At 43.8% G+C, this 20,595-nt stretch overlaps 1 protein-coding gene across 1 annotated transcript in view; it reads left to right on the top strand.

The window, feature by feature from the left end:
• Window positions 1–20,595, top strand: part of LOC110627562 (clathrin light chain 1) — a 33,102-nt gene continuing 12,507 nt past the window's right edge. The window contains exons 1-2 of the mRNA XM_043962299.1: window positions 1–5; window positions 143–718. Coding sequence (XP_043818234.1) covers window positions 1–5; window positions 143–718 — 581 coding nt within the window. The remainder of the gene's footprint in view (window positions 6–142; window positions 719–20,595) is intronic.

Below are 20,595 nucleotides of genomic sequence, written 5' to 3'. Positions count from 1 at the left end.
ATGAAGTACACTTAAAATTGGATGGAAAAATAATTTCTTTTACCATTTTTTTAAAACAATCAAATATTTACTCTTTGTTACACCAATATAACATATTTCAGTCTCATAACTGTTATATAACTTTATTATTCAAAGTCTACAGATCCGAACACAACGATTTAGAAATAGAAAATTTCTCAACTAACACCCACCATTGCTCACTATCTACCACCACCGTTACTACCTATAGAGGTAGAGAAAAGGATTCATTAACATTGACAACGGCATCTACCTTCGACTCAGTCGGTGCCGATGTAGAAGACTCCACCAACAACATCCAAAATGATCAAATGTCATCCAATTCCCGCCCCTTTGACTATGATGGCTATATGGGATACGACTCCTCATTTCTTGCCCCCACCTCCCAAGACGATGCTTTCTCTGGCCACCAGTTGCCATCCATCTCCGATGACCTCAATGTTGATCCTCCTACCAGTGTTACGTCCACTGTGGACTTAACCAATAATAACCATTTGCATTCTCAAGAGATGCATGAGTTTGGGATGCCTGAAGCAAACCAGTTCACCTCGCCTTTCGAGACCATGGCGACACCTGAAACTAATGGGAATATAAAAGGGTATGGAGAGGATGATTGTGACATTTTTGCCTCTCGTGGACCAGTTTTGCCCGATCCAACTCAGATGCAGGAGGAAGGCTTTCAACGACGTGAGTGGCGACGGTAAGTTTCTTTCTATTTAGAGATTGCATCATCAGTGTTTGTCTTCGTCTCATACATCAGGTTTGATCTGTATCTAATGATTGTATAATTGGCTCATTAAATTTCATGATTTTAACTATATATTCGAGTAAGAAGACAAGAGAGATTCAAAAGAATAATTTTTTTTAATTAAATCTGCAAGCCTATTGAATGTTTGAAATTAATTGTTCATGAATAAATCTAGGATCAAGAATTTGTGCCTATTCTACTGCATGACTGCCATTATCATAATTGTTGCTTAAATTTTAAGGTAAAATGATCAACACAGTTGTTTGTTTATAAGAAAGGCCTATTTCTAAATTGGTTGCAGTGTAGTTTTTTCAGAGTCTAGTGTGTGGAACCTAATATAAAACCAGAAAATATGAGCATGGTCAGCTTATTGGAAGATAATATTTGATTGGAATTATATTGAATAAGAGTTTGATTTTGCAATCTAAATACTCGTCAGTAATTTTGTCAAGTATACTAGTTTTAACTGCCTTAATATTGGACTTCTTTAGGCCATTTTGATGGTGAATCAATGCTTGTGTAGGAGCTGTCATTCAAAGTCTTGTCAATGTTAATATATGGTTTATTGTGACATTGAGAGTTTGTGTGCTGCTAATTATTGAAAGGGCATATTTACTATAGAATTTTGTGGTTTTGCTCAACTTAAAAGCTGTTGCTCATGAAATATGGTGGAAGAGGCTTGATGGGCATAAAGAAAACATTGTGATAGAGTTTGATAGAAATAAATAGTTTGAGAATAGATGAAAGATAAAGAGAATTGTGCTAGAAATTATATTTATATACGTAGGAAATGTAATACCCGGCTAGATTCAGACATCGGAATTCCTACCGTCCGGGGGAGTTCGAGGATGTCAGAGGTCTCTGGAAGGGTAAGAGAAAGTTTTTTAAAATATTTTCAAGTGTTTTAAAGGTTTAGTGTAGAAAAGGATTGAGTTTTGAAGAGATATGGCCAAGGAGGCATTTTGCCATGTTCGGCCCCCTAAGGTTAAGTTCGGCCGCCTAAAGTTCCCTAGTTTCGGCCCCCGAAGGTTAAGTTCGGCCGCCGAAGGTTGCATAGTTTTGCATGCGATTCGGCAGCCGAACCTGAGGCGGTTGCTCATCTATAAGGGCACCGAGTGGCAGAAAGAGGAGGAGGTTTCTTCTCTCCTTCTGACCTAGGTGAGGTCTTGATCTTCTTAAAGTCTTTTCATGGTTTTTCTTCAAATCTTTCACGGTTTTAATGAGTTTTACCCTTGTTTTGAAGAGTTGTGAGCTTGAAACAAGGTTTTGGAGTTTGAAGCTTTTGAAGCTTGGTTTCTCCATATCTTTGAGTTTGGATCATCTCAGCCTTTGTTCTTCAAGAGGTAAGTGTTGATCCATGGTTCTTATGATGTTTTTATGAGTTTTGTAAAGGGAAAAGGGAGCTAGGCATGAGTTTGCATGAGATGTGCATCATAGGGTTTATGAATCCTTTATGTTTGATGTGTGTCTTGTGAGCTTGTTGTTGGAGTTTAAAGTTATTTGAAGCTCCCTTAGGCTTGTTGAAGTGTTTATGCATGTTTTAGAAGGGTTAAATGCATGTGTTGAGGTCTGAACAGGTGATGGAGGGACTGGCAGGCGTCCTTGTGCACGAAACTGAGTTCTGGCTAAACTCAGGTTCGGCCCCCGAAAGTCCAAGTTAGGCCGCCGAACATGCCTGACTTTCGTCTCTGGAGGAGACATTCGGCCGCCGAAGGTGCTGCCGAAGGTGCCCTGTCCAGCCTTCCTTTGCTTGTTTTGCATGCATGTTTTGTGATGTTTTAGAGGGTTTTTGGAGAGATGTTCATAGTTATGTTAGAGTATGTTTGGTACCTCATTTACGTCCATCTGTGTAGGATTGGACCGAGGAACCGAGGAGGCTCCAGAGTTAGAGTTGGCCCAGAGTTAGCCAGCATTGGCTAGAGGTGAGTGGAACTAAACTACATATTTTCTCTTGAGAAATGACACGATTCTAGCATGATCCATGCATCATAAACTGCCATGTTATGTATTAGGTTGTATTGCATTAGACTTCACGATGATGATGCATTGCATATACGTTGTTGTTTATGTGGATGAATGTTGGATGATCCTTAGCCCTTGACAGAGAGCAGATACAGATTTATGGCATGAGATAGCCATACCAGGTCGCCCCTGGATAGTCCAGGTCGCTCCTGGTACTATGAGTGAGACAGCTGGGCTGTCAAATCAAGTTAAGTGTAGACCAGGTGAGACCTCGTCTCCTTGGCACAGTTGGTCATGTTATGATATCAGAGCAGAGATAAGAGTAGACCAGGTGATGACATCGTCTCCCTGGCACAGTTGGTCAGATTATCACATGTAGTTGAGGGCTATTGGTGACAAGTTCATCCTTGAGATGATATGTTTGTGATGTGATGCATTTCATGAAAGCATGTAATGAATGAACTGTTTTTATTGTTCCTCCTCACTGGGCTGTAGTAGCTCATCCCACTCCCTTAACCCCAGTTTTGCAGGTTCTGAGATAGCTATGGGAAGTTAAAGTCAGCAAGAGTACAGAGGGAAGATATGCATGAATGTATGGTTGTAATAAAGTAGTGGACATGATGTAACTCAAAGATTAGTGGTAATGTAATGTGTATAGATATGTACTGTTGTATACTGGATAGACTTGTGCTTTTCCTAGTATCCTTGCTATAGTGTGAAGTATGATTAATCCCTTGTACATGAATCCTGTTTTACGTTTCTTGATGAGAAATGTGTGAGTTAGGCTTAATGTATGGCTTTGATGTGATACCAGTGGATTGTGTTACAGAGTAAAAGGGTTTTAATCCCTTGATCCACAGCAGATAGTAGTCCCTGGTATAGGCCCTGAGGGCCATTTCAGATTGCTATATCTGAGTAGCAGTAGTTAAGCCTACAAAGTTTTACAGGATTGTTGAGTATCTTTGTATCATGTATGGGATTTATCAGGTACACAGAGAGTATAGTCGGCTTGCTACGGGTCCCGGCGGCCTTAAGCCGATCTGGATCCTAGTGCCAGTGATGGTTCGGACCGTTACTGAGTGGTACCGGTTTCCGGGTCGTTACAGATTGGTATCAGAGCATAGGGCCTCTAGAGTACGATGTGCTGAGTCAGTATACTCCGGGATCAGAGCTATCTCACATCGGAAAGAGGTTAAGATGTCAGATTTGTAGATCTTCGAGTACGGTGTGGTGAGCGAAGATGCTCAAGGATCAGATTCCCACATCGGAAAGAGGTGTTGTCTTGTATAGGAAGGAAAGCACAATAAGTTAAAATCATGTCCACTAGGATAGGATGTGGAGTCCTGTCTTGCATGCTGATGTGAAATGCCATGATGAGTTGCATGTGCATTATTGATATGTTTGATATGTGTTAAGGATTCATGTGTTTTCACATGGATCATTTGATGATATTGTGTGTGCTGTTGTGCTTTTTCAGAGGCAGGATGAGAGGAACTCGTCGATCTGCTAGATTGACAGGAGCTCCGCCGGAGGATGAGGACATGGATGCTCATCTCCCCGTTCTGCAAAGGACAACATCAGATAGTTTAAGCAGAGAAGGTACATCAAGGGACCCTAGCAGGTCTGTTGATGAGAGTAGAAGGGGAGTTGTCCAGAGTGGTATGTCCGGGTTTATGAGAGAAATAGAGGAGAATGAGCAGAGTAGAGATGATAGCTTTAGTAGTAGGTTGGGAGGAGATATGGGTGAGTCCCAAGGAGGCACTCAGGCCTCGAGGTTTGTTCCACCTCAGTATCCACCCTATCAGTGGGGGGCAGAGTACCCGATGAGAGGTACATCAGAGTTTCCTAGATATAACCCATATCCCACCTTTATGCCTTATCCTTCCTTTTACCCGTCATATCCACAGTATACCATGTTTCCACCCTTCTTTTGTTACCCAGGGTCAGTAAACCCTAACCTAGGGCATGTTGCATCTCCTCCACCACCAGGAGAACCAGTAGCCCCAATTGTCCAAACACCCAAGCCTAGTTCACCTGGGGAAAGTATGGTGCAGATGACAGCTTATTTGAGGTTGGATGTTCCCAAATTTGAGACTGGTGATGACCCTGTTGAGTATCTTAGAATGGTTAATGTAACGACCCCAAAATGGACCGTCACCGGCGCTAGGATTCAGGTCGGCTTAAGGCCGCCAGAACCCGTAGCAAGCCTGCTATACTCTCTGTGTACCTGTAAACCTCATACATGATCATACATTTTATGTGAAAATAAAACTCTTTTCTGAACCAAGGCTTAACCTGTGCATGCACTGTCTCTGTACTCTGTACTCATGTACTCTGTACTCTGTATCCCTGACTAGAGCTTGCTCTAGATGGGTTAACTCATACCTGTTAAGCCTGGTTTTCACATACAGGAAAACATATATACATAGACAGATCATGTACAAAACATACATCACTAGGTCTAGGTCAAGCAACAACTATTACATCTCTTTAACATTACATGTCCACTCTAAGCTATTACAGATCTCTTTTCCTTTTCCTGTCCTCTGCTGGACTGTCCCTGTACACTGTACACTGAACCTGCAAAACTGGGGTTAAGGGAGTGGGATGAGCTCTATAGCCCAGTGAGTAGAACAGTAAAACATCTCAGTAAAATATGATCTCATGGAATGCACCATATCACAGACAAGCCACATTAAGAGTAAACCTGTCACCACATAGTCCCAGTAACTCTGTGCCAGGGCGTAGAATCGAGCACCTGGTCTTCCTGTCATATATGTATATGTGTATATAACACCTGTGAACTTACCATTGCCAGGGCGTAGTCAAAGGCTCCTGGTCTTTACTATATACCTGCCAGGGCGTAGTCAAAGGCTCCTGGACTTCACTATATACCTGCCAGGGCGTAGTCAAAGGCTCCTGGACTTCCTGTCTGAGACTATTGGATCATTCAGTATTCACTCACATCACCAAATAACGATGCAATGCAACATATTCGTGACTACTAATGCAATCAACCTATGGCATAAACATGATGCATGAGATATGCTAAAAAGCAGTTTGTAGTTCAATTAAAAGTCATAAGTTTAGTTCCACTCACCTCTGGCTCTGGACTGACTGACTCTGCAGGCTCTGAAACTCTGGAGCAGTACTCACTGCTGCTCTCTCTGGTTCCTCTGGTCTGTACCTATACAGATTGACTCAAATGAGGGACCAAACTAACGTATCAATACCTCTATTAAACTTCCCAAGACTCCCCTTAAACTCACTCTAATAGTCATGCAAAGCAAGCAAAGGAAAGCTGGACAGAACACTTTCGGCGGCAGGTTCGGCGGCCGAATGTCCTCTCCAGAGACGAAACTCAAGCACCTTCGGCGGCACCTTCGGCGGCCGAATCCCCCAAACAGAGCCGAACATGCAAAAACACTCGGGGGCAAGTTGTGGTAACTAAGTCACCATGCAGGAGGTTCGGCGGCCGAATGAACCTTCGGCTGCCGAACCTGAGTTCATCCAGAACTCAGCTTCAACGGCAAACCATCTTCTCCTTCACTTCAATCTCTCCAAACATGCTTACCTCCTCTACTCCACTCACATATACTCAAGTATATGGTCACAGGGGTCCAAAACTATCTAATAACCCCAAACAACAAAGGAAACATAACACATAAACATAGATACAGGCATAAAGCATCAAAACTAGCATTAATACCTAAGCATACATCTCCTTCCACAAATCCCCCTAAAACCTTCAGAAAACATCAAAACATAAACAAGAACATCACTTACCTCCTGGAACAAGAAGATGAGTGATCGAAACAAAGGAAAACGGCTCAACTCTTCTTCACCCTCACTAACTCTCCAAAACTCACTTTTTGCTTCAAACCATTCAAACCCTTGTGAGCGATCAAACACTCTGCATGAGCTGCTCAAACTCAGCAAATAAACCAGGGGAGACGTGGCCAACGTCTGGACATGAACTGGTGATAACACCTGTCCAAAATGCTGACTAAGGATGCCCAAAAGCTGGCTGGCCAACTCAATTTCGGCTGCCCACTCGCATGCAACATCATGCATCATTCGGGGGCCGAACTTCCCTTCGGAAGCCAAACACTTTCGGCGGCCGAACTTACTTTCGGCGGCCGAACTTGGCTCAACTGCCTTAGGTCATTTCAACTCAAAACTCACTTCCCTTAATCCTTAAAACATTTAAACACATTATAACACCTAGTAAAATATAAATCCTATCCTTTTTAGAATTCCGACACCCCGAATTCCACCGGACAACAGGAATTCCGGTGCCGGACTCGAGCCGGGTATTACATTCTTCCCCCCTTAAGAACATTCGTCCTCGGATGTTCCTAAACCACACAATGAACATATGAAACAGAGAAAACTAACCTCAAAACAAATATGGATACTGCTGGAGCATAGATTCCCGCGTCTCCCACGTACACTCTTCTAGGGTATGGTGGTTCCACAATACTTTCACCATCGGAATCTCCTTGTTCCTTAGCTGTCTGATCTGCGTGTCCAGAATCCGCACTGGCTGCTCTATATAGGTGAGATCTGTCTGAATCTCCACCTCAGGCTCACTCAGAACCTGATTCGGATCTGACACAAACTGTCGTAGCATAGAAACATGAAATACCGGGTGAATTCTCTCCATAGAAGCAGGTAAATCCAGCTTATACGACACATTTCCGATCCTTTGCAACACCTCAAAGGGTCCAATGTACCGTGGAGCTAATTTACCTTTCTTTCCAAAACGAACCACTCCTTTCATTGGAGACACTTTCAGCAATACCCAATTACCTTCCTGAAACTCTAACTGCTTTCTACGAACGTCTGCATAACTTTTCTGTCTACTCTGAGCTGTTCTGATTCTTTCTCTGATCATGGGCACCATTCTACTGGTAATGTCTACTAACTCTGGCCCTGCAAGAGCCTTCTCTCCTACTTCTTCCCAGCAAATAGGTGATCTGCACTTCCGCCCATACAATGCTTCATAAGGAGCCATCCCAATGCTAGCATGATGACTGTTATTGTAGGCAAACTCCACCAAAGGTAGATGCTGCCTCCAAGAACCGCCAAAGTCTAACACACATAGTCGAAGCATATCCTCTATGGTCTGGATGGTCCTTTCTGACTGTCCATCAGTCTGTGGGTGGAAAGCAGTACTAAATTCTAATCTCGTGCCCATCGCACTTTGCAGACTCCGCCAAAAGCGAGAGGTAAACTGAGGTCCTCTGTCTGAAACTATAGACACTGGAACTCCATGTAATCTCACTATCTCATCCAGATAGACCTGTGCCAACTTATCCACAGAATAGTTACTCCGTACTGGAAGAAAATGAGCAGATTTCGTGAGTCTGTCCACAATCACCCATATCGAGTCTATCCTGTTGGACGCTACTGGTAAACCCACTACAAAATCCATGGCTATGTTCTCCCATTTCCACTCTGGAATCGGTAATGGGTTAAGCATTCCTGCTGGTTTCTGATGCTCTAATTTCACCCTCTGACAAACCTCACAGGCTGTCATGAATTGCGCCACTTCTTTCTTCATGGCTGGCCACCAATAGACCCTTTTCAGATCCTGATACATCTTGGTGGCTCCTGGGTGAACACTATACCTCGCATTATGCGCTTCCCTCATAATGTCTTCCTTCACACTGCCCCTATCTGGTACACAAAGTCGACTCCCATAGCGAAGGATCCCTTTACTGTCAAATCTGAACTCTGCATTATTGCCTGACTGAACAGTCCTGTCAATTTTCATCAACTCAGGGTCCTCGTGTTGTCTCTGAGCTATCTGCTCCAGAAACACAGGTGTCACTCTCATCTGTGCTATCAACGCACCTGTACCAGACAACTCTAGCTGTAATCCCTCGGCAAAGAGCTTATAAAGCTCCATCACAATTGGTCTCCGCTCTGCTGCTATATGGGATAAACTGCTTAGTGATTTCCGGCTTAGGGCGTCTGCGACAACATTCGCCTTACCCGGATGATACTGGATCTTACAATCATAATCACTGAGCAATTCGACCCATCTTCTTTGCCGCAAATTCAGCTCTCTCTGACTTAAGATGTACTGTAAACTCTTATGATCGGTGAAGATCTCGCATTTAACCCCGTAGAGGTAATGCCGCCACATCTTAAGTGCAAAGATAACTGCTGCCATCTCTAGGTCATGGGTAGGGTAATTCAACTCGTGCTTCTTCAACTGTCTAGAAGCATAAGCTATGACTCTATCACTCTGCATCAATACACAACCCAATCCCACTCGAGATGCGTCACAGAACACTGTGAACTCCTTGTCACTAACAGGCAGAGCTAGCACTGGTGCTGTAGTCAATCTCCTCTTGAGCTCCTCAAAGCTCTTTTCACACTGGTCTGACCAGATAAACTTCTGGTTCTTCTGAGTCAATTTGGTCATAGGAGCTGCTATCTTTGAGAAGTTCTGAACGAACCTCCTGTAGTAACCTGCCAGTCCCAGAAAGCTTTTAATCTCAGTCACTGTCGTGGGTCTGGGCCAGTTAGCTACAGCCTCTATCTTCTTGGGGTCTACCTCAATACCCTCTGCTGATACCACATGTCCTAAGAAGGCAATGCTCCGTAACCAAAACTCACACTTCGAGAACTTGGCATATAAACCATGCTCTCTCAGTGTCTGCAGAATGATCCTCAGATGCTGGGTATGCTCCTCTGCATCTCTGGAATACACTAAGATATCATCGATAAACACAATGACAAAGTGATCCAGAAACTCACTGAATACCCTGTTCATGAGATCCATAAATGCTGCAGGGGCGTTAGTCAACCCGAACGGCATCACTAAGAACTCATAATGCCCATATCTGGTCCGGAAAGCTGTCTTAGGCACATCTGCCTCTCTGACTCTCAACTGATGATACCCAGATCTCAGATCTATTTTCGAGAAACAACCTGCTCCAGCTAGCTGGTCAAATAGATCATCAATCCGAGGTAAGGGATACCTATTCTTGCTAGTGACCTTGTTCAACTGTCTGTAGTCGATACAAAGTCTAAGGGATCCATCCTTCTTTCTGACAAAGAGCACTGGAGCACCCCAAGGTGAGGTACTAGGGCGGATGAAACCCTTATCTACCAAGTCCTGCAACTGTTCTTTCAACTCTATTAACTCAGCTGGCGCCATCCTGTAGGGAGGAATAGAGATAGGTCTGGTACCTGGCAATAATTCAATTTCAAACCCTATCTCCCTATCAGGTGGTAGTCCTGGCAAATCGTCTGGGAACACATCGAGAAACTCTCGGACTACTGGTACTGTGGCTGGTTCCCTCACCTGACTGTCTAGCTCTCTCACATGAGCTAGAAACCCCTGACAACCCCTCCTAAGCAAACGACGAGCCTGAAGGGCTGAAATCATACCTCTGGGTGTACCTCTCCTGTCTCCTCTGAAGACACACTCTGACCCATCCTGGTCTCTGAGACTCACTAGCTTCTCTCGACAGTCCAACGTAGCACTATATGCAGATAACCAATCCATCCCTAGAATGACATCAAAATCTGTCAAATCTAGAACCACAAGGTCAGCTGGAAGGCATCTACCCTCTATAAACACTGGACTGAAACGACAGACTGACACTGCCACTGATGGGTCACATCTAGGTCCACTGACCCAGAGAGGATACTCTAACTCAGAACTGATCAAACCCAATCTCTCTATGGCTCTCGAAGCAATAAAGGAATGAGAAGCACCGGGGTCCATCAAAGCATACACATCTGAACACCCAATGATGAGATTACCTGACACCACTGTGTTCGACGTGTTAGCCTCCTCCTGTGTCACTGTGAAAATCCGTGCTGGGGCTACCGGATTTCCACCTCGGGAACCTGCTGCTGAGGTAGAGGCTACCCCTCTCCCTCTACCTCTGCCACTACTCTGAGGCATGACTGGAGCTACTGGCCGTACAACTGGCTGTACCACACTGCCTGAACTCATCTGCTGGGATGGTGCAAAAGTCATCTGCGGACAATCCCGAGCAATATGCCCTTCCTGTCCACATCGAAAACAAGCTGTAGATCCCAACCGACAAACTCCTCCATGTGGTTTTCCGCATCGTCTGCAGACTGGAGCTGTGCCAGAGCTTGAGCCACTACCTATTCCCAGACCTGACTTGACTTTATTCCAGAACTTACTCTTTGTTCCTTTTGCTCGATCCCATCTTTTGCTACTTGGTGTGGGGGCTTTAGAACCCGAAGCTTGTGCCTGAGACTGTTTCTGAATATTGGCACTAGCTTCCATTTTCCTGGCTGCGTCTACTATCGTATGGAAACTCTCCTTTTCTGCTGGAAGAATCAAGGAAGCATACCTGGGATGCAGTCTCATCGTATATCTCCTTGCTTTCTTCTGATCAGTATCATAGGCTTGACCCACATACTGAAGCAGATCCAGGAACTTAGCTGTGAATTCATCAACACTCATCTCATCTGTCTGTCGCAACTGTTCAAATTCAATTACTTTCATCTCCCTTGAACTGTCAGGAAAAGCCCACCCTGCAAACTCATTGGCGAACTCTCCCCATGACATACTGTCCATTCTCGGCTCCACATAATTCTTAAACCATTCTCTGGCTTTCCTGCACTTTATTGTGAAACCTGCCATCTCAATGGCTCTCCTATCATCTGCTCCCAATTCACTGGTGATCATCCTAACTGCTCTGAGGTAATCAAATGGATCATCTCCTGTGTTGTATTTCGGAGCATCCAATTTCAAGTACTCCGTCATTTGGACTTTACCTCCAGATGAGCTAGGTTCATGCCTGTCAACAACAGGGGCTACTGGTTCTGGTGGTCGTACTGGTTCATTTGGCTCTAGGTGTGCTGCACTTGGATGGGTAGGGGAAGATGGATACATCGGATATGGTGGATAGTAAGGATAAGGCATGTAAGGAGGATATGGCACAAAACTCGAGTACTCCGACATACCTCCCATCGGATACTCTGGATAGCCAAAACCTGAGGTCTGAGCACCTCCCTGCGACTCTCCCATACCTTCCTCAAAACTGCCTATACCCATGCTATCATCTCTAGACTGATCAATTTCCATAGCTTCCCCTCTTTCCTCTGATCTTCCTCCCCTAACTGTACCTCTTCTGCTCTCGTCGACAGACCTTCTAGGGTCTATTGACGTACCTTCCCTACTAGATCTCTGAGACCTTGCCCTTGGCAATGCAGGAGGACGAGCAGCTGGTCTCTCACTCTCTGGTGGGACTCCAGTCAATCGAACTGATCGACGAGTTCCTCGCATCTTTACTCTGGAAACACAACATATAACATACCACTTTAGCACATAAACATCACATATCAATCATACACATACAACACTCATAGGACTCAAAACCCTATCCTAGTGGACATGATTTCCTATTGTGCTTGACCACTTCTAACCTGTCTGAGCCCAACACTGTCTCTATAGGTCCGATCATGTGAACCTAGGGCTCTGATACAAATCTGTAACGACCCCAAAATGGACCGTCACCGGCGCTAGGATTCAGGTCGGCTTAAGGCCGCCAGAACCCGTAGCAAGCCTGCTATACTCTCTGTGTACCTGTAAACCTCATACATGATCATACATTTTATGTGAAAATAAAACTCTTTTCTGAACCAAGGCTTAACCTGTGCATGCACTGTCTCTGTACTCTGTACTCATGTACTCTGTACTCTGTATCCCTGACTAGAGCTTGCTCTAGATGGGTTAACTCATACCTGTTAAGCCTGGTTTTCACATACAGGAAAACATATATACATAGACAGATCATGTACAAAACATACATCACTAGGTCTAGGTCAAGCAACAACTATTACATCTCTTTAACATTACATGTCCACTCTAAGCTATTACAGATCTCTTTTCCTTTTCCTGTCCTCTGCTGGACTGTCCCTGTACACTGTACACTGAACCTGCAAAACTGGGGTTAAGGGAGTGGGATGAGCTCTATAGCCCAGTGAGTAGAACAGTAAAACATCTCAGTAAAATATGATCTCATGGAATGCACCATATCACAGACAAGCCACATTAAGAGTAAACCTGTCACCACATAGTCCCAGTAACTCTGTGCCAGGGCGTAGAATCGAGCACCTGGTCTTCCTGTCATATATGTATATGTGTATATAACACCTGCGAACTTACCATTGCCAGGGCGTAGTCAAAGGCTCCTGGTCTTTACTATATACCTGCCAGGGCGTAGTCAAAGGCTCCTGGACTTCACTATATACCTGCCAGGGCGTAGTCAAAGGCTCCTGGACTTCCTGTCTGAGACTATTGGATCATTCAGTATTCACTCACATCACCAAATAACGATGCAATGCAACATATTCGTGACTACTAATGCAATCAACCTATGGCATAAACATGATGCATGAGATATGCTAAAAAGCAGTTTGTAGTTCAATTAAAAGTCATAAGTTTAGTTCCACTCACCTCTGGCTCTGGACTGACTGACTCTGCAGGCTCTGAAACTCTGGAGCAGTACTCACTGCTGCTCTCTCTGGTTCCTCTGGTCTGTACCTATACAGATTGACTCAAATGAGGGACCAAACTAACGTATCAATACCTCTATTAAACTTCCCAAGACTCCCCTTAAACTCACTCTAATAGTCATGCAAAGCAAGCAAAGGAAAGCTGGACAGAACACTTTCGGCGGCAGGTTCGGCGGCCGAATGTCCTCTCCAGAGACGAAACTCAAGCACCTTCGGCGGCACCTTCGGCGGCCGAATCCCCCAAATAGAGCCGAACATGCAAAAACACTCGGGGGCAAGTTGTGGTAACTAAGTCACCATGCAGGAGGTTCGGCGGCCGAATGAACCTTCGGCTGCCGAACCTGAGTTCATCCAGAACTCAGCTTCAACGGCAAACCATCTTCTCCTTCACTTCAATCTCTCCAAACATGCTTACCTCCTCTACTCCACTCACATATACTCAAGTATATGGTCACAGGGGTCCAAAACTATCTAATAACCCCAAACAACAAAGGAAACATAACACATAAACATAGATACAGGCATAAAGCATCAAAACTAGCATTAATACCTAAGCATACATCTCCTTCCACAAATCCCCCTAAAACCTTCAGAAAACATCAAAACATAAACAAGAACATCACTTACCTCCTAGAACAAGAAGATGAGTGATCGAAACAAAGGAAAACGGCTCAACTCTTCTTCACCCTCACTAACTCTCCAAAACTCACTTTTTGCTTCAAACCATTCAAACCCTTGTGAGCGATCAAACACTCTGCATGAGCTGCTCAAACTCAGCAAATAAACCAGGGGAGACGTGGCCAACGTCTGGACATGAACTGGTGATAACACCTGTCCAAAATGCTGACTAAGGATGCCCAAAAGCTGGCTGGCCAACTCAATTTCGGCTGCCCACTCGCATGCAACATCATGCATCATTCGGGGGCCGAACTTCCCTTCGGAAGCCAAACACTTTCGGCGGCCGAACTTACTTTCGGCGGCCGAACTTGGCTCAACTGCCTTAGGTCATTTCAACTCAAAACTCACTTCCCTTAATCCTTAAAACATTTAAACACATTATAACACCTAGTAAAATATAAATCCTATCCTTTTTAGAATTCCGACACCCCGAATTCCACCGGACAACAGGAATTTCGGTGCCGGACTCGAGCCGGGTATTACAGTTAAGCTGATAACCGATGAGTTGGGAGCTAATGAGAGTAGAGCCATACAGATGGCAGGGGTTACATTGAAATGTGAGAAGGCAAGGGAATGGTTCAACCAGTATGTGGACCCGAGGGTAGAAAGCTTATCCTGGGAGCAGTTTGCTACAGAGTTTACAGGATGGGTTTGTCCAGATAGCCCAAGGGAGCGTAAGGAGAGTGAATTTGTGCAGCCTGAGCAGACAGAAAACATGAGTGTAGAAACTTACCCAGAGACTAGTGATCATTTTCCTTTGGGTGAAGCTGCTGCAAAGAATAAAAAGAAAGTGAGAGGCCTGAAAGGGTCAAAGAAAAGAGAGTTTTGGAATAGGGTAAAGTTTGGCATAGGTTGTCGCGAGGGTTCGAGTTCTGGTTGGGATAGTTCTAGATGTGTGAAGTGCGGTAGGAGGCACAAAGGCGTATGTCGGGCTGGGACAACAGCATGTTTCAGGTGCGGACAGGAGGGGCACATGGCACGAGAGTGTCCCATTACGGTCATGTCAGCACAGTTCCCACAGACATCCGCAGACAATATAATTCCACCAGAAGCGCCAGCCTCGGTACAGGGCAGAGGTAGAGAAAGAGGGATAGTCCCTTCTTCAGGAGGTGCCTTAAGTGGAAGTCCGTTAGTTCCGGCTCGGATTTTCACCCAGGATCAGCCAGAGACAGACACACGGAACACAGTGGTGCCAGGTAAACTCACTTTTGAGTGTTCTGATGTGTATAGACTAACAGTTGATGTGAAAATAGTAAAGTGTAATAGAGTTAGATGGTCAGAGACGAGTGAGTCGTTAAAGGTTAGTGCGCCGGGAAAGAACTCGAGAGCAATAGCCGTGGATTATAGAAATCCAAGTAGAGAGAGAGTGATCTCTCATCTCTGAGGGTAGACCTTAAGTACAGAAATAAGGCAGAGCGTAGGTGAAAAGTAAGAAAAAGAATAAAGGTAAGTAAGAGAAAAGTAAGCAAAGAGAAGAGTATATAAGGGAGAAGAGAGCAGAGAATAAATAGAGAGTTCAGGTTAGTCTGGGATTAGGTGGCGATTGAGCTTTAATTCAGATTGGTTTGGATACGTGCGGCATGGAGTGTACACAAAAGTAGTCTGTTGGTATGGGACTACGGCATGTATAGATGCGAGCAGGAAGGACTCATGTTATGTGAATGTCCTACTGCGGCCCTGATTGGCACAGTCCCAGCAGATGACTTCTAGTAGTGTAACTCAGCCTGTAGCTCTAGCCATGTTTTAGGACAGGGGTTGAGGCAAGAGAAGAGAGTTCTCCTTTTCTTTGGTCGGTTCTCGAGGGAAGATTCGTTAGCTTTAGCTTGGATCTTCATCCTGACTTAGTAGGCGGTTAACACATTGAACACGGTGACGTTAAATACGTTCACTTGTGGGTGTTCAGATGTGTAGATTATAGTGGACCCTGATGTTTCTTTCCCTGTTGTTTTGAGAGCCATAAATAGAGGAGGGGTTGATAACTTCTGGCGTAGAGTGTTCTCTTTGGGTCAGAGGGCCCAAGAGTGTGATCCATCTATGGCAGAGTCAGTCTGTCGGTTCAGTTCAGAGTTTGTTGAGAGTAGTAGATGCCGTCCAGCTGACCTTATGGTTCTAGGGGTGACTGATGATGTCAACCTAGGGCGGATTGGCTAGCTACTTGAGGTACTACCTAAGTCTGCAAAGACAAGGTAGGACAGTTCAGAGTTCAGAGGCTCGGATGGGTCAGAGTTAGTCCTTAGAGGGGGACAGTTTAGCATACCCAGCAGTTTGATATCAACCCTACAGGCTCGTGAATTCGTTAGGGAAGTTAGTCAGGAGTTTTCTTGCTCTTGTTTGAGCGCATAGCCAGGTCAGGGAACCAGCCTCAGTATTCATAGACAGGAAAAGAGAAAGAGTGTTATATGTTATCCCAGACGAGTTAGCAGGTTTACCATTAGTAAACCCAGTGGAGTTTGAAAGTTACGTGAGAATGGAGACTAGATGCATCTTCACCTTTTCCTTTGGAATGATACCTGTAGCATGTAAGAGTTGAAACCTATAAGAGCTAGAAAAGCAGTTACAGAATGAAGAGAGATAGTAGAATAATGTGCACTTGGTAGTAAAGGATTCTATCCGACTTAGTACCACACACCCTAGAATGTTCCAGTATCGTTGTGAGAAACGAAGGATGAAACCTTGAGATTTTGTCACAACTGTGACTAGTTGCACAAAATCACTACCAAGGACAGGTGTTCCCATGCAGAATGGATGATCTATAGGACCAGCTAGTAGAAGCTGGTTGTTTTCCATAATAGATCTAAGAGTTGGGAATTATATGGCCAAAGTCAGTTAGAGAAAAGTCAATATAGCAGTTGCGTAGAGGTGAGATCTTTATGATAGTGAAGAGTCTAAACCAGAGGTAAGGGGTAAAACTGCTCAGCGACTCTGAGTATACAAGACAGTATGTCCTAGGTGAGGCAGATGAGATGTTAGCTGCCCTCAGTCAGAAGTTGCTTTTCAAGTTATCCTACAGAAACAGATAGCTAGAGAGCTAGAGAGCTAGAGCGCTAGAGATAGTCCAGTGTAGTTAAAAAGGGATCAAAAGAGAAGAAACCAGTATAGTAAAGAAGAAGAAAAGCGGGCAAGGATCAGAGTGCGCAGCAAAATCGTAGAATAGTTTAGAGAAACAGAGAAGCATGCCCGTTATCTACGAAATGTTGTAGATTTTCAGAGAACATGGCATAGAGGTCAAGTTCTGTAAGCTGAGTGCAATTTCAGGGCATGTCGGTTTCATTGTGATGTGTCACAATATAACATTGAAAGTAAGTAGAGAGAGAGAACGTGATAGCCAAGTCATCTAGCATTTCCGTAGAGTTATAAAGCCGAGAAGCATCAAAGAGAAAGGAAGATCCGTAGTCAGATGAAAGATTCAAGTCAGTTGTTGTGTACTGACAGAAGTGATAAGTAAAGAGAAGTAAAGGGTAGTATAACCAGAGGAGTGTGAATAAGCTGAGAAAAGGCAAAGAAAAGGAAAGTTAGTAGTCATATGAAAGAGTCAAGTCGATTGTGTACGTGGTAAACAATTAGTGTAGACATAGCTTAAGCAGTGAAGGGTCAGCAAAGTCAGACAGTATAGCCAACCCGGGAGTTTTACTCTAGGGGTATCTGTGTCTCTTGGTAGAGAACGATGTTAGGCTTTCTTTTTGTTTCCCTGTATGTTTAGTGTTGTTGTTTTAACATTCGAGGACGAATGTTTTTAAAGAAGGGAAGAATGTAATACCCGGCTAGATTCAGACATCGGAATTCCTACCGTCCGGGGGAGTTCGAGGATGTCAGAGGTCTCTGGAAGGGTAAGAGAAAGTTTTTTAAAATATTTTCAAGTGTTTTAAAGGTTTAGTGTAGAAAAGGATTGAGTTTTGAAGAGATATGGCCAAGGAGGCATTTTGCCATGTTCGGCCCCCTAAGGTTAAGTTCGGCCGCCTAAAGTTCCCTAGTTTCGGCCCCCGAAGGTTAAGTTCGGCCGCCGAAGGTTGCATAGTTTTGCATGCGATTCGGCAGCCGAACCTGAGGCGGTTGCTCATCTATAAGGGCACCGAATGGCAGAAAAAGGAGGAGGTTTCTTCTCTCCTTCTGACCTAGGTGAGGTCTTGATCTCCTTAAAGTCTTTTCATGGTTTTTCTTCAAATCTTTCACGGTTTTAATGAGTTTTACCCTTGTTTTGAAGAGTTGTGAGCTTGAAACAAGGTTTTGGAGTTTGAAGCTTTTGAAGCTTGGTTTCTCCATATCTTTGAGTTTGGATCATCTCAGCCTTTGTTCTTCAAGAGGTAAGTGTTGATCCATGGTTCTTATGATGTTTTTATGAGTTTTGTAAAGGGAAAAGGGAGCTAGGCATGAGTTTGCATGAGATGTGCATCATAGGGTTTATGAATCCTTTATGTTTGATGTGTGTCTTGTGAGCTTGTTGTTGGAGTTTAAAGTTATTTGAAGCTCCCTTAGGCTTGTTGAAGTGTTTATGCATGTTTTAGAAGGGTTAAATGCATGTGTTGAGGTCTGAACAGGTGATGGAGGGACTGGCAGGCGTCCTTGTGCACGAAACTGAGTTCTGGCTAAACTCAGGTTCGGCCCCCGAAAGTCCAAGTTAGGCCGCCGAACATGCCTGACTTTCGTCTCTGGAGGAGACATTCGGCCGCCGAAGGTGCTGCCGAAGGTGCCCTGTCCAGCCTTCCTTTGCTTGTTTTGCATGCATGTTTTGTGATGTTTTAGAGGGTTTTTGGAGAGATGTTCATAGTTATGTTAGAGTATGTTTGGTACCTCATTTACGTCCATCTGTGTAGGATTGGACCGAGGAACCGAGGAGGCTCCAGAGTTAGAGTTGGCCCAGAGTTAGCCAGCATTGGCTAGAGGTGAGTGGAACTAAACTACATATTTTCTCTTGAGAAATGACACGATTCTAGCATGATCCATGCATCATAAACTGCCATGTTATGTATTAGGTTGTATTGCATTAGACTTCACGACGATGATGCATTGCATATACGTTGTTGTTTATGTGGATGAATGTTGGATGATCCTTAGCCCTTGACAGAGAGCAGATACAGATTTATGGCATGAGATAGCCATACCAGGTCGCCCCTGGATAGTCCAGGTCGCTCCTGGTACTATGAGTGAGACAGCTGGGCTGTCAAATCAAGTTAAGTGTAGACCAGGTGAGACCTCGTCTCCTTGGCACAGTTGGTCATGTTATGATATCAGAGCAGAGATAAGAGTAGACCAGGTGATGACATCGTCTCCCTGGCACAGTTGGTCAGATTATCACATGTAGTTGAGGGCTATTGGTGACAAGTTCATCCTTGAGATGATATGTTTGTGATGTGATGCATTTCATGAAAGCATGTAATGAATGAACTGTTTTTATTGTTCCTCCTCACTGGGCTGTAGTAGCTCATCCCACTCCCTTAACCCCAGTTTTGCAGGTTCTGAGATAGCTATGGGAAGTTAAAGTCAGCAAGAGTACAGAGGGAAGATATGCATGAATGTATGGTTGTAATAAAGTAGTGGACATGATGTAACTCAAAGATTAGTGGTAATGTAATGTGTATAGATATGTACTGTTGTATACTGGATAGACTTGTGCTTTTCCTAGTATCCTTGCTATAGTGTGAAGTATGATTAATCCCTTGTACATGAATCCTGTTTTACGTTTCTTGATGAGAAATGTGTGAGTTAGGCTTAATGTATGGCTTTGATGTGATACCAGTGGATTGTGTTACAGAGTAAAAGGGTTTTAATCCCTTGATCCACAGCAGATAGTAGTCCCTGGTATAGGCCCTGAGGGCCATTTCAGATTGCTATATCTGAGTAGCAGTAGTTAAGCCTACAAAGTTTTACAGGATTGTTGAGTATCTTTGTATCATGTATGGGATTTATCAGGTACACAGAGAGTATAGTCGGCTTGCTACGGGTCCCGGCGGCCTTAAGCCGATCTGGATCCTAGTGCCAGTGATGGTTCGGACCGTTACTGAGTGGTACCGGTTTCCGGGTCGTTACAGGAAACTTCATGAAAAAGTATAACATTAATGACAAACACAGAAAACAAAGAACATACCTAGAAAATGAAAATAACTTTTAGTTATCTAATAAAATTTAGATATCCAATAAGACTTTTAAATATCCAATGAACATTAAATACTCAAACATTCTAGAAGAAATAATGAAAATAAAATTAATTTTAACACTCATCTTTAAGATTTTTCACAACACCCATTTGCAATTTAAACGCTTCAAATTTCGCTTTAGATAAACTTTTAGTCAAAATATTAACAACTTGATCTTTAGACTTGCAATGCTTGAGTTTCCCCTCTCCATTAGCTTCTGTTTTCTTTAGAGCATGATATTTGACTATGATGTGCTTTGTTCTACCATGAAATATTGGATTTTTAGCCATAGAAATTGTTGATTTATTATCCAACCAAATTGTTGCAGCTTCATCTTGAATAATCTCCAAGTCTCGCATCACCTTTCTAAGTTAAATTGCTTGATTTGTAGCACTTGCAGTAGAAATATACTCTGCTTTTGCTGAAGAATAACTACATCTTGCTTTCTTGAACTCCGTGAGAAAACACCCAAGCCAAGTGAGAATACATACCCGAAAATGCTTTTGAAATTATCAATACTACCGACCCAATCACTAT

This window comes from Manihot esculenta, chromosome 12 (assembly GCF_001659605.2).
Source record: "Manihot esculenta cultivar AM560-2 chromosome 12, M.esculenta_v8, whole genome shotgun sequence".
Lineage (NCBI taxonomy): Eukaryota > Viridiplantae > Streptophyta > Magnoliopsida > Malpighiales > Euphorbiaceae > Manihot > Manihot esculenta.
The sequence above is the reverse complement of the archived record's forward strand: the minus strand, read 5'-3'. Positions and strand labels throughout refer to the sequence as shown.